We start from the raw sequence: 12,906 nt of genomic DNA on the forward strand, positions 1-12,906 counted from the left end.
TTTGCACTAAACCTTTTTCTATTCCACATCACATAAAATCTAATGAAGTAGTCAGTTTTCCATTTTAAAAATCATCAGCATTTTACTTTAAAAACTTCTCCAATGAGACAATTTACTATAAATACTCTACAATATTGGCTGGTTTATAAACACTCAAAAAGGCAATTAAATAACATGATATTGCCACACAAATGCTACCCAAATCAAGCTGTTTTACATTTACAATGTATTACCTTTTCAAATATTCTCTGCAAGAATGTGCTATTACTCATATAGCATTAACATCACAGTATTACTGGCCAATAAAACAATAGGCAGTATTTTATGAAGGTCTTTTAATGCTCTTATGTTGGGGGAAAAAGTAAACCTCAAAACTACTGAGCCTGCAAAAATGATACAGACTGAATTGCTACGATAGAAATATGGAGCAAGACCTTCTAACTGGATATGCTAATGCACAAGATGTTATAAGCAGTTCAAATAAAGTAATCTAAATAAATGTTTAAAATATAAAAGCACAGCACTTATTCAAGTCTCTCTTGTTCAGAGAATCACCAGGATGGCTTTGCATCAAGGATAATTACTTCTAAGGTACAATCTTCCAATAGTTTAGTATAGAAATAGTTTGTATATGGAATTCTGTACAGAAAATTACAAAGCACCAGAATAATTAACTCATAAGTTCCTTACAGTATGAACTATTTAAAGAAGGCTTGTTTTTTGTAGGTCTGCAAAACTGTTTTAAGATGAATGCAGCAAAAAAATAATAATCCTTTGCTAGTTTTACTCAAGCAAAGAAGCAGTATTATGAACAGACCTGGTGCCATAGTATTTATAACATCCAGATATTAGCAGATGTTTTACTGAGAAGGTTGTACCTTTGCAGTAATCCAAACGGTACAACCAAGATATACCAACAATTCTATTATTAAGTCTGATGAAACTGGTCTTCAAATAGAGCGTTCCTGCTCTCTCAGAATTACCCATGTTTCCTTTCCCTTTGATGAAATATTGTTCCCATTTTGTATATTGGAGCAGTTGTTCTTAGGATTCTGGCCTTTATCACCTTTCAGTGGAAATCAATTAGCTTCCTTAATAAGCAATTTTTCTTCAGAAAGTAGGAATCCATCTGTGAGCTTAACAGCTATAGATAACATGAAACGGGCATGGCAACAACAGTGGGATAGATCAGAATGTTAGACTGGGTATCTAACTAATTTAGATATTATATTCCAATTTTGAAATCAGTATGAGAGGCTTGATGATATCTAGAATGGCAATTCTTTCATGAACTGTGGTGGAGAGAAAGTAAGAAAACTTCATTCAAAAGTTTATAGAGATCTCTGTGTGTATATTATTGCTATTATTTTCTGTGAGAATATCCCGCCTAGGATTTAAATAAATTGTGTATTTGGAATCATTCCATGCAAATCTTTGCTAGAGGTGGGAGTAATTTCTAATACCTCTAAGGTCTTGGGAACTTATGTATACGTATATACAGATGCAAACACATCTACAGTATCTCTATAATATATATATTTCTAGTAGTTCTGAAAATTTAAATCCTAAACGAGAAACTGGGAAAAATACTCACCTGAATTGCTCAAGAACTTAGTTTGTGTCTTAAATACAAGATCATTTCTGATGGCTGACTTGTTTTTCAAGATCTGAAGCCTATCACTGGGGCCATTTAATAAATCAGGCAGCAGGATTTTTTTTCTTTTTGAACTAGGAGTGCAAAGTACAAAGATGTAGATCACAGGAAACCCATTAGCCAAATTCTTCTAATTCTACTATAGTAGTCTTTTGTTTAAAATGTATACAATTTCCCTAATTTGCCAAGCCAGATTAGCCATGAAAACTGTATGGTAATATCTTATTCCTGCACTGGGCTCTTCTAATTTCTCTTTCTCTTTCCATTAGCAAAGGAGCCAGAAAACAAATGCCAGATAATTGTTATTGACCACGGGAATTTGAAGGATCCATCTGATTCAGCTCTGATTGATCTAATAGTTCAAAATCATCCCCTTCAGCATCTGTATCCAGCTCTGAGCTGGAGGTCCGAAGGAAGGCCTTGGCATTTTGCTGCTGTCTGTTGCTATGCATAGCAACTGACTGGGAAGTTCCTGACAAGGCTAGCTGAATCATTCCCCTGGTCACAAAACCAGCTAAGTCATCTGTCAGATTGTGCATTAATGGAAGCTCACTCAGGAGAAATTCTGAAGCGACTGCTTCCTGTTTATGAGACTGTTGGTTCTCCTCCTGGGCACGGTTACGGGGGGCAAGGCTTGGAATGCCAATGCTGGTGTCATCCTCATCATCTATACCTGTCATCTCAGGGTTGATAGAAGGGAAATCTGGAAGATCTCGAGCAAAAGATTCCTCTGGATCGCTGTGGCCATCAAAGTCTAAAGAGAAATTTAATGGGTAATTAAAATTCATGTCTCTATATGTGTGAACAAATGTTCATTTAAACTGTATTTTTTTCCACACAAAATGTGCTTTGGGCTACAAAAAAAGTATTATGAAAATGAGTATTATGAAACCTTACAGACGAACTGAGTTCCCTGCATGAGGAACAGAAAAATCATACAGACTGAACTACAGCATACAGTCAATATTGGAAGAACCATTCTATCTGCACTCTGCTAACCTTAGCTGATAAATGGATCTTAAACTCATTCTGACACAGATACCTTTCCCAATCTTATCCTAGAAAACTCTCAACAGGATATTGAGTTCTGAAGGGTTCCTGTTCAATAAAGAAAAAAACATTATTCAGTTGATCTTAGCATTTATCTTCCCATATCAGAGTCACTTCTCAACATCCAATTTAAGTGCAAACATTTTAGAGCAGCTCTATCATGTTTTTATACTGGATGTAAGTAGCTATTTAGTTTTTGGTTTTGTTTTGCCTTTTTATCCTGATGGGCCTCCAAAGTTATATTTAATGTCAAACGCATCTTGTATTCTCCCCCCCAATACATTCTACTTACCCTCAGAACCTTCTGTCAATGGAGTTTGGCCCCGGGATAAATTGAAGGTCCCATTCTCAGTATAAGATACTTCTGCATCAGAATGCTCAGAGTCAGAGAAAGTCAGTTCTTTGGCAACTACAGCATCATCCAACTTGGGGGAAAAAAAAGGTTTGAACACTCTTGACTAAGTAGGCAAATGTACATACAGTAAGTTATTCCTGTCATCCTTTTTCTTGTTTTCTTGCTTTATTTTGATTGTTATGAACCACCCAGTTGCAGGGAGTTGGGTGCCAAATAAAAATAATTTATATATTGTAAGTAGTCCTCACTTAACTATGACAATTGGGAGCAGACTTTCTGTCACAAAGGCACATAATTGTAAAGCACAATGACACATGACCATGCTGCTTACTAATGGCAGTTCTAGCACTTCCCAGGTGTCTTCATTAATTAATTCACTGCATTTATTAAGTAAGGACATCATGTGGTTCCCATTTGCGAGCTACTGCTTTCTTCCACCTTAAACTTGCCAACTCAAGTTGACTGATCAGAACAAGACTAGCTGGATAGATGAATCAGTCAGATGAGGATGACATAACACCTCCCAGTCCTCGCTCCTGAGGAGTAGAGAGGCCAGGAGATGTTCTATGAGGCATCTTGCCAAGCAATAAAGTAACTCTTGATTAGTGACAGCTGACTATAGTCTAATTTAAAAAGCAGCCCTGACCCGTGTTCCGTTTATTGGAAACAATATCTGATCTCCAGCTCTTCTGTAATGTTCCTATGAATCCTGTTCACATAAGAAACCTTAAACTTCTGATCTATGGGCTCGCTGACAACCCTGATCTGGCTTTTGGAATCTTGAACTGATTTTGGACTATTCCTATTTAAAAATCAATAATTCAAGCAAGCATCTGAGATTGTTCGGTTTGAATTCTTTTGTTATCTCTTTGACATTGAGTAAACTGTGAATTACCATAGCAATTGTATGTAAGCTAATATTTGAAACTAGAAACAGGACAAGTTGTAGGGAGTGGCAAAGAAGATCATAAATGGCAACCACATAACTGTGCTAATTTGTGATGTCCTAATATTTATTTATTTTATTTTATTTTAATCCCATTTATATCCCGCTCTTCTCCGAAGACTCAGGGCGGCTTACAATTTAAGCACAAACCAATGTGCTTAGCAATAGCCTTCATTCTATGTATATGCCTGCTTATTAGGGCTTTTGGGGCCCCCCCAAGTGGCATTATTACAAAGTCAGCTTATTGCCCCCAACAATCTGGGTAATAAAATAATAATAAAATAATAATAATAATAATAATAATAATAATAATAATAATAATAATAATAATAATAATAATAATAATAATAATAATAATAATAAATAATAATAATAAAAAGCTGGGCACTTGGATCCCAATCATATGATACAGCAATTCTACAATGGTCATGAAAATCAGTTGTAACTATCACTCCTTCAGGACCATTTTCACTTCAATCATTGAATGAATGGACATTAAATGAAGACCACCTGTACAGAAAGAAATCCCAAATTCACACATTCAAAATCTACCAAAAGTCAATGGCTACCATAATTGTCTTTAGTCACATGAAGTTAGAGAAGTAACTATAATTGGAATCCAGCTAATTTGATTTACTTAAACTTAATAATGGACCAAATATTTCTGCTTCACTTAAAATTGAGATATGTCCCCCCCTTTGCAAATGGGAAGATTTTCACTTACTCTGAAGCACAGTAATAATTTCAGTTATCTTTCTAGAGTGGAGAATTGGTTATGTTTATGACAATGAATTTTGAGAGGTAGAAGATATATTGTTTTTCTGAAATATCTGGCTTTATCCCGAAAAACACAGCATAGTTTGTGATGCTATAAATAATCACTAAATGAAGAGGAATCCAAAGCACCTATGTACAGCTAAGCAGCACATGTTTGAAAAGAAACAGATGCAGCCTCTATATTCTGGTTATGGAGGAACACAACAATACTTTGGGGTTATTTATGCTCTTACTTTTGGCCACAATTATCAGTAAAACCAGAAGCATAGCCATTTTTTTTAATCTGTTTTTAACTTTTGTATTTTTTTGTTTTAATCACCCTGTAAACCGCCCTGAGTCCTTCGGGAAAGGGCGGTATATAAATATAATAAAATAAAATAAATAAATAAATATAAACACAGCCAAGACTACCTTCAGCTATTTACCTTAATCCTCTATTTTAGGAACTTTCTTCATTACATATTAATACCTATAAATGGACATGCTGCAGTACACACATACATCATTTTTTCATTGTTACAATTAAACTCTTTGGTATAAGTATTATTGCAAGAAAAAGGAACAACTGTGTTTTGCTCATGCAGTAAAATACTTACCTATGAGTAATGAATCTTGGTATTGATTACATTAATTCCAGTATTGGTCAAGTTATCAACAACTACTTACTTAACCAGTACGGCTAGCTAAAATAAAACTGTGGCTCCATTATATTGATTTTTATGCACATTTTAATATAGAAATTCTATTTTTAGACTTTTAAAGAACTGTAAATAATTCTATTTCCCTCCAATAGTTCACTTGGAGTTTAGAGAAGGAGTGTCAAACTCGCAACGTCACATGACATGTTGCAACTATTTTTCCATTGCTAGCAATGGGTTGGGCGTGGTTTTGCCACGACACATCTGGCCTGTGGGCCAGCAGTTTGACACCCTGGTTTAGAGCATTAAAAATAATCAAACATTCACAATGAAATGTAAATATTACGTACTAACAATTGGTTTATATATACTAATCATAAAATAAAAAAATTGCTCAAGAAATATTTTAATGCTTTTATTGTATTAAGAAAATCACACCACAGAATCCAGTTATGTGCAAGTATAAAAAGAATTTTGAAAGCAAGCAACCACCATAGTGGGCATTGCACACTTTTATTTTTTGTTGATTTGGTCTACGTTTAACTGAATCATGTCAGTAAATATGATCACACGTTTGGTCTGCTTGTCTGTATTCTGTTGAAATGTGGCCTAGAGCAGGAGTCTAGGCCACACAAACGGCGGGTAAGTGCACGATGCTTTATTTGCGCATGCACGGGACCTAGGCTTTGCATGCGAAACCATCCCCTCCCGCCATCACTGTCACTGCCGGTCAATGAAGCCAGAAAGGTTGGGGACCACTGGCCTATATGATATGAAAACAAAAGTGTTGGCATTGGTGAAAATCTAACTACTGTAAGGACGAAGAGTCTGTACCTGAGATGCAAGTTTTACAAAACAAATCCAATAGCAATTTTTTTTAAAAAAAATCACCTCTATTTATCGATACTCTATTCTCTAAATCATGAAAACACTATCTCTCCCCATGGCACTCTTTCCACAAATTTCAACAGTATGTTCTTCTTTACCAAAGACTGTGCTGCTTTTACCTTAGGACAAAAAGCAGCAAGCTCTTCTTCACTATCACTCTCATTGGCACCAGGATGCTCCCTCCAAATGTGGTGACGTGCTAAAATGAAATTAGAGAACTATCTTCACAGAAGTAAACAGAAGAAAGACCAAAACAATGCTATTTACAGGTTAAGATTCTAGAATTTGAACATCTACAAGAAATGGGCATTTCCCCCCAAAATCTGCTTAGGACAGCAAAAGGCTCGTCAATATTCCATAAGCATATTTAATAATTTCATCCAAAGCACAATGATGCTAAGCCTTTCACATACCAATAAAAAGATACAGTGGACAAAATGTAAAAAAAGAGCCTCTTGCAATTAAAGAATGATGAAAATTAGAGTCAGACTCACACTGTCTCTCCTTATGTTTGGACATCATATAACCGCGAACACTGAAGTCCAACCGTTGCAGAGCTGGCTGTAGTTTGATGTACAGATGTTGACTCAGGTTATGGTATACAGCAAGTGGCCACAATAAGAGAGAAAGCACTGGAAAAAAGAGTGATTAGAAGACTACTAATCCATAAACATCAGAAATATTTGGTGGGTTAAATGTGGGGTTGCTATAATGACCATTTTACAATGCACTATAGCAGTGATGGTGAATCTTTTAGAGACCGAGTGCCCAAACTGCAACCCAAAACCCACTTATGTATTGCTGGGTGCCGGGTGGGCGTGGCAGACTGGGTGGGCATGGCCACTGGATGGGCATGGCTGCAGTGGTCATAGCAGACTGGGTGGGCGTGGCCACCTCGATGTTGCTCGTGGAGAGGGGTGCCTGTGGGGGCCAGGCAGGGGGAGATCCAGGGGGTCTTTGATGGGTGGAATGGTGGGTAGGAGGCTCGTCCTGCGGTATGAGGCAAGGCAAAGCAGGGGGCAGGGCAGGGGTGCCATTGCTGCAAGGTGAAGCAGGGGCCGGGGCTGCTGCTGCCTGACCCCATCGGCCCCCGCATACAGCGAGTGCATGGGGGCCAACAGTGTCTGTCAGCAGCCACAGCCTGCTGATCCCTCGACCGGGACTCTGGGGCTCCGCAGCCCATTGCCAATACTGGGCCAGCACTCCAGCAACAGGTGGAGTATGGGAGGGGGGGGGGAAGCACGTGATGCAGACTGCCGGACGTGCCTATTCCATACCATCTGTTTTTGTTTGCAGTTGGAGAGCAAGTTCTGCTGGTCATCTCCTTGGTCCCCTTGCAGATCTTGCCCTTGGCCCACATGTGGAGCCTGTTCCCTTCGCGCACCTGATGCACCTTAGCCCCGCCTTGGGCTGCCGATGCCAGCAGCTTGTGCAGGTCCATTAGGTTACCACTGCTGCCTGGAGCACCTGTCTTGCCCAGCACAAAGGAGGTGAAACAGCCAGCTAGCAAGCTTGAGTACAGGTGGTAGAGCACACCACGACCAGCAAGCCAAAGGCCACCCCAAGTGGGGAAAGCCAGATCTCCATCGGCGCCATGGCCCCCCAGTCCCAGCTAGGCTTGTTTGTCTCCCCCCATCTCTGCTGGGCCTGGGCGGCCATGGCACTGATGGGGATCCGGCTTTCCCCGCTCAGGGTGGCCTTTTGCCTGCTGGCCCTGGGCGGTGCTCTACCACCTCTAAGCGAGGCTTCCTAGCTGACCGCTTCACTTCCTTCATGTTGGGCGGGCGTGCAGCTCTGGGCAGTGACCTAATGGACCTGCGGCCATGATAGGTACTGAGGTGTGCGAGGGAAGTGGAGAAAAAACCCTGATCCCATGTAAGGTGGAGGATTTTTTCTGCCTTACTTTTTAAACTTTCTTTAAAGTTTACTTGCTGCACAATGTGGATCCTTCCCATTCTGCTTCATCAAGTAAAACAGTCTGGCTGCGAAAAGCCTTGGAGAGCAGAGAAAAACACCACTATCCCATTCCACGTGAGGTGGAGGATTTTCACTGCCATACTTTTTAAACTTTAAAGTTTACTTGCTGGCAGCAAACAGCCAAGGGGAGCGGAGAAAAAACCCCTGATCCCATGTGAGATGGAGGATTTTCTCTGCCACATTTTTAAACTTTCTTTAAAGTTTACTTCCTGCAGAAAGCAGATCCTTCCCATTCTGCATCAAGTAGAAGAGGCTGGTAGCGAATATTGAGTGGAGAAAAAAAACCTGTTCTCCGGTAAGGTGGAGGATTTTCACTGTCAGGAGCAGGGGAAAAAACATTTTTTTTGAGACGCCAGACTAGCGTGCATTCACGTGCATCCAAATGCCTTGCTTGCTGCAAAGCCAGATGTCAGCAAGGAAGGGAGGGATTGGAGGTACGTGAATACACGCTAGTCTGTCCATTTCTGGGCCGGTTCTCCGAACTCAACATAAATTAGGTACCGTTTCTATGGAATGAATCCCACCACTGGGGTGGGCGTTTTGTGGGGTTGTTACTAATGTGCGGTAAGATGGTAAGTTCAAGGAGGCCACTGTATTCCATTCAGCCATGGGTTGGCTTTTCTGTGATACAACTCTTGTGTTTTAAAAAATGGTTTAAAGGTCAGGGGGGAAAACTCAGTGAGAAGCGCCCCGCCGCCAGCCACTACTTTCCTCACCCCACCCCAATGGAGCGCTCCATCGCTGCCACTCCTCTGACCCACTCCTTGCATGGAGCATCCTGCTCCTGCTGCCCTGCCCCAACCCTCACAGAGCGGCCTTCTCCCACTATGCCGACCCAATCCTCACAGAGTGCCCTTCTCCCGCTGCACCGACCCAATCCTCACAGGGAGACCCAACTCTCACAGAGCGCCTTTCTCCCACCGCCCCGCCCCTCGCAGAGTGCCCTTCTCCCACCGTCCTGCCCCAACCTCACATGGAGCATCCTGCTCCCACCGCCTGCCCCAACCCTTGCACACAGCATCCTGCTCCCCCCGCTCTGACCCAAACCTTGCACAGCATCCTTCTCCCACTGCCCCGACCCAACCCTCACATGGAGCGTTCTGCTCCCACCGCCCTAACCCAACTCTTGCAGAGTGCTCTTCTCCCATTGACCCGCCCCTCGCAGAGTGCCCTTCTCCCACCGCCCTGCCCTAACCCTCACGAGCATCCTGCTCCCACCGCCTGCCCCAACCCTCGCACAGAGCACCACCACAGCAATATAGCCAATTCAAACTGGGCTTGGTTATCTCATTTTTTGAGCCTGCCCTTTAAAATGTTAATAAATGATTTTTTCCCCCTTTACAAGAAAAGTATTCTAATATCCAATTGTCCCTTTGATACTCACTTATAAGATAGGCAAGACAAATACCAGGGATGTAGCATCCTAAGACAGCCAAAAATGTAAGGACACCGCAAGCTAAAAGGCAGAACTGCAAAAACAAAACAAAATCTTAAAAATCAATTTGGGTTAGGCAAACTGGTTACGATTCAAGACAATTGTAGGTATATTTGGACTTCTGCCAACAACCTTTTTGAGAAGTGATATCAAACTGAAATTATACATGTAGCTGGCGTTGGAACATGGCAGGAGTATCAATTTCAGTTGCCTACAACTTATGGGCAATGGCTACAGATCAGGGCATTTCTAGGATATTGGTTGAAAGTTCCATCAAATAGAAATGGGGTGTGCTATATTCTATATTCTTGTACTCCCTTGTTTTCCAATTTCCCTTTTCTTATAAAGGCTCTGTACTTGCTTCTCAATCCTTCAATGCTTACACTTGCAAGGAAATTCACATTATCCAAATTATATAGCACAGAACCAGGTATTTTATATTCTGATACAGAAATATTCAAACATCTCCCTTTTCTCAGGTTTTTGCTTTGGGGTAACTTTCCCCCATCCCCCAATTAACACATACTTCTTACAACTTGGGATTGTTTTTCACCTTGCCAGGATTTTGCTTTTTGAAACTCAGCAGGCTTCTCATGAAGCTGTCTCCTCTGATCCATCCTTTGGCCAAAAAGTGGCATAGTTCAGGTACACTCAAAAGTCGGGGATGGACAAAGCCCCAACTGGAAAAAAAATCAGATTATATTTTACCTCATTGTAAAATGCAAATACACTGAGCACTGTTTTCAAATAGCTGCATTTCACTTACAGAGTTCATTAATATTTGTAATATACATCTTACAGATGAAAGCTAAAGTGCTATTTGTCCTGCTCAAATCCATAACATCAATGGAACTCTTACTGTGGTAAAATGACCACCAATCTTAATGATAAAATGTCATCTGCCTTTTCATTTAAAATGCATAGATAGGTATTTAAGCAGAGAAACTATTCTCTGAGTTAAGAATCTGTTACAGCATTAATAGATTTTTAACAAATGACATTTTTGCAAACAAATTCATAGAAGTTAATGAGAGTTTTCTTCAATACTTTAAATTAGACATGGGCCAAAAAAATCATCTTTGGAGAGAGTTCTAGTTTGCACTTGAAAAAGTAATCAATTTCCAATAAATAATCTTGACTATGTACTCAGAGCAATTAAAAAGAAGCAAAAAAGCAGAGTTTTTTCAGACTTTCAGTATTTCATTTCAAGAAAAGTAGAATTCAAGAAAACTCCATGCATACTCATATAGATTTATGAGACTTAATATGGCATACAATCTAATCTAGCTGATATTTTACTGTGGAGAATTAAGTTTAGTCCTAAACAAATATAAGATTTCTGTCTTAGATATACAAATAAGAAGAGGCAGTGAATTATGATTTTTAGAAATAAGATAACTGTCCTTAAACATTTAAATGTCTTTTGTTGCTAATTATAATAAATCTTTATAGCTTTGCAAGCCATATACAGATAATAAAAATTAATAATTAAGGCGAGTTGATTTTTCATACCTTCCACTGTCTAGTTGATCAGGTCTTACTGTTAAAACATTAAAGATACAATCAGGATTAGTTGCAAAAATAATGCTTGGAAATATACTAAGCTGAATAATTAAAACATGTGTTGAGATGGCATTTTATTATTGATAGCCATGATCAGAAAACAGAATGGGACATTGTGGTTTGTAAACTGTTTTAGAAACTCAATTACATCCACTCCCTCTCTTACTTCTGTAGTTATTTGGGGAAATAGTGCAAATTCTTTTACTAAATATCATTACACTAGGCTGATAATACTGCATTATGGAAAAATAAGAGGTTTCAGTTAAGATCTGGATCCATCTACTATCCTTCAATCAACAAGTACCAGATTGACAATACTGGGAAGAAACTAATAGGTCTTTTATAGTCTGTCCATTATCTTTGAAAAATATTGTAGGCCTAAAACATGAATAACTGTTTTAGGAAGAAACCATCTAATCAAGTATTAGACTTGAATCTAAGGAACCTAAAGCAGCTGTTTGTCCTTAAAAGAATTTTGTGACAGAGACTAGACTGAAAGTATATGGCTGAGTTTATACAACACACTAATCATAATGCAATTTTTTTTGGCTTTCACTTAGTATATTCTGTGAACATGTGAATTGCAGTTTGTAACCAATGGCTTACAAATATTAACTATGGTTTATTAAAAATAATGGTTAAAAACTATGTGTCCACAGGCAAATACCTCAACAAATTCTCTTATTGTGCTCCATGGATTGAAAAATTTCAGTCTTGATTTCCCAAGTCTACATTAATATACTTCTGTTTCTTCAATTGGGGCCCTCCAGATGTATTACTGTACTCATGACTAGCATGTTCTATCAAGGCTGCATAATTTTTTCTAGGCTGAAGGTTGCACATAGCTTTTGAATGGCATGCTGTCATTTAATTTAACAATGTTTATTTTAAATATAAATGTAAATCTGATAATTCTCCAGTAATGATTGCAAAATTCTTTTTCTTTTTGTCACATAAAAATTACAACTTTATAATAGGTTTTGATCCACATTTTGAGGGAAGTGAATTTGTAAAAGCCTCTTCTATATTATGTCACTTGAACATTTTTTTAAAAATTTACAATTCCATAAGAAAAAATACATTTTCTCCCTGGCTGGCCTACGCCACATATTTTCTTCAACTCCACATGGCAAATTATCTTCTACGCTTTCAGGCATTTAAAAATGAATAATGCTATTTCTTCCATCCAATATTAGTATATTTTTGGATTGGAAACTATTACAATTTTCTTCTAAAAGTTGGCTATAACATACTACTATTTCTTTCACTTGATATTGTTGCGTACAGACTAGACTAGCAGTGTAAGCAGCTCTTTCTTGTACAACTTGATGGAGATACCCAAATATATTTTCTGGTATCGGAGAACCTTGAGGAATTCTAAAATTCTCATTTACCTTCAATCATAAATTGTTGAGCCTGGTAATCATATAATTATAATAGATGAGAAATTATAAATGAGATATAACTATCAAAAGAAAAATGAGCATACCTTTTATATCATGCCAGATTCTATTCTTCCACTGATCTAAACATACTATTAGTATTAGGGTGAATGCAACTATGAATATCAGATGAAGAGAGGTCAGGGCAAAAAACCTAAATGAAAATAAATCCAGTTAGTGC

The 12,906-nt window shown here is 38.7% G+C and overlaps 1 protein-coding gene across 1 annotated transcript in view; it reads right to left on the reverse strand.

The window, feature by feature from the left end:
* Window positions 1-12,906, reverse strand: part of RETREG3 (reticulophagy regulator family member 3) — a 40,129-nt gene that overhangs the window by 22,789 nt on the left and 4,434 nt on the right. Inside the window, exons 2-9 of the mRNA XM_081344810.1 lie at window positions 12,773-12,879; window positions 11,233-11,260; window positions 10,274-10,400; window positions 9,670-9,754; window positions 6,803-6,940; window positions 6,428-6,507; window positions 2,997-3,129; window positions 2,328-2,408 (exon numbers count right to left, since the gene is read on the reverse strand). Coding sequence (XP_081200936.1) covers window positions 2,328-2,408; window positions 2,997-3,129; window positions 6,428-6,507; window positions 6,803-6,940; window positions 9,670-9,754; window positions 10,274-10,400; window positions 11,233-11,260; window positions 12,773-12,879 — 779 coding nt within the window. The remainder of the gene's footprint in view (window positions 1-2,327; window positions 2,409-2,996; window positions 3,130-6,427; window positions 6,508-6,802; window positions 6,941-9,669; window positions 9,755-10,273; window positions 10,401-11,232; window positions 11,261-12,772; window positions 12,880-12,906) is intronic.

This window comes from Vipera berus (genome assembly GCF_964194415.1).
Source record: "Vipera berus genome assembly, chromosome: Z".
Taxonomy (NCBI): Eukaryota; Metazoa; Chordata; class Lepidosauria; order Squamata; family Viperidae; genus Vipera; species Vipera berus.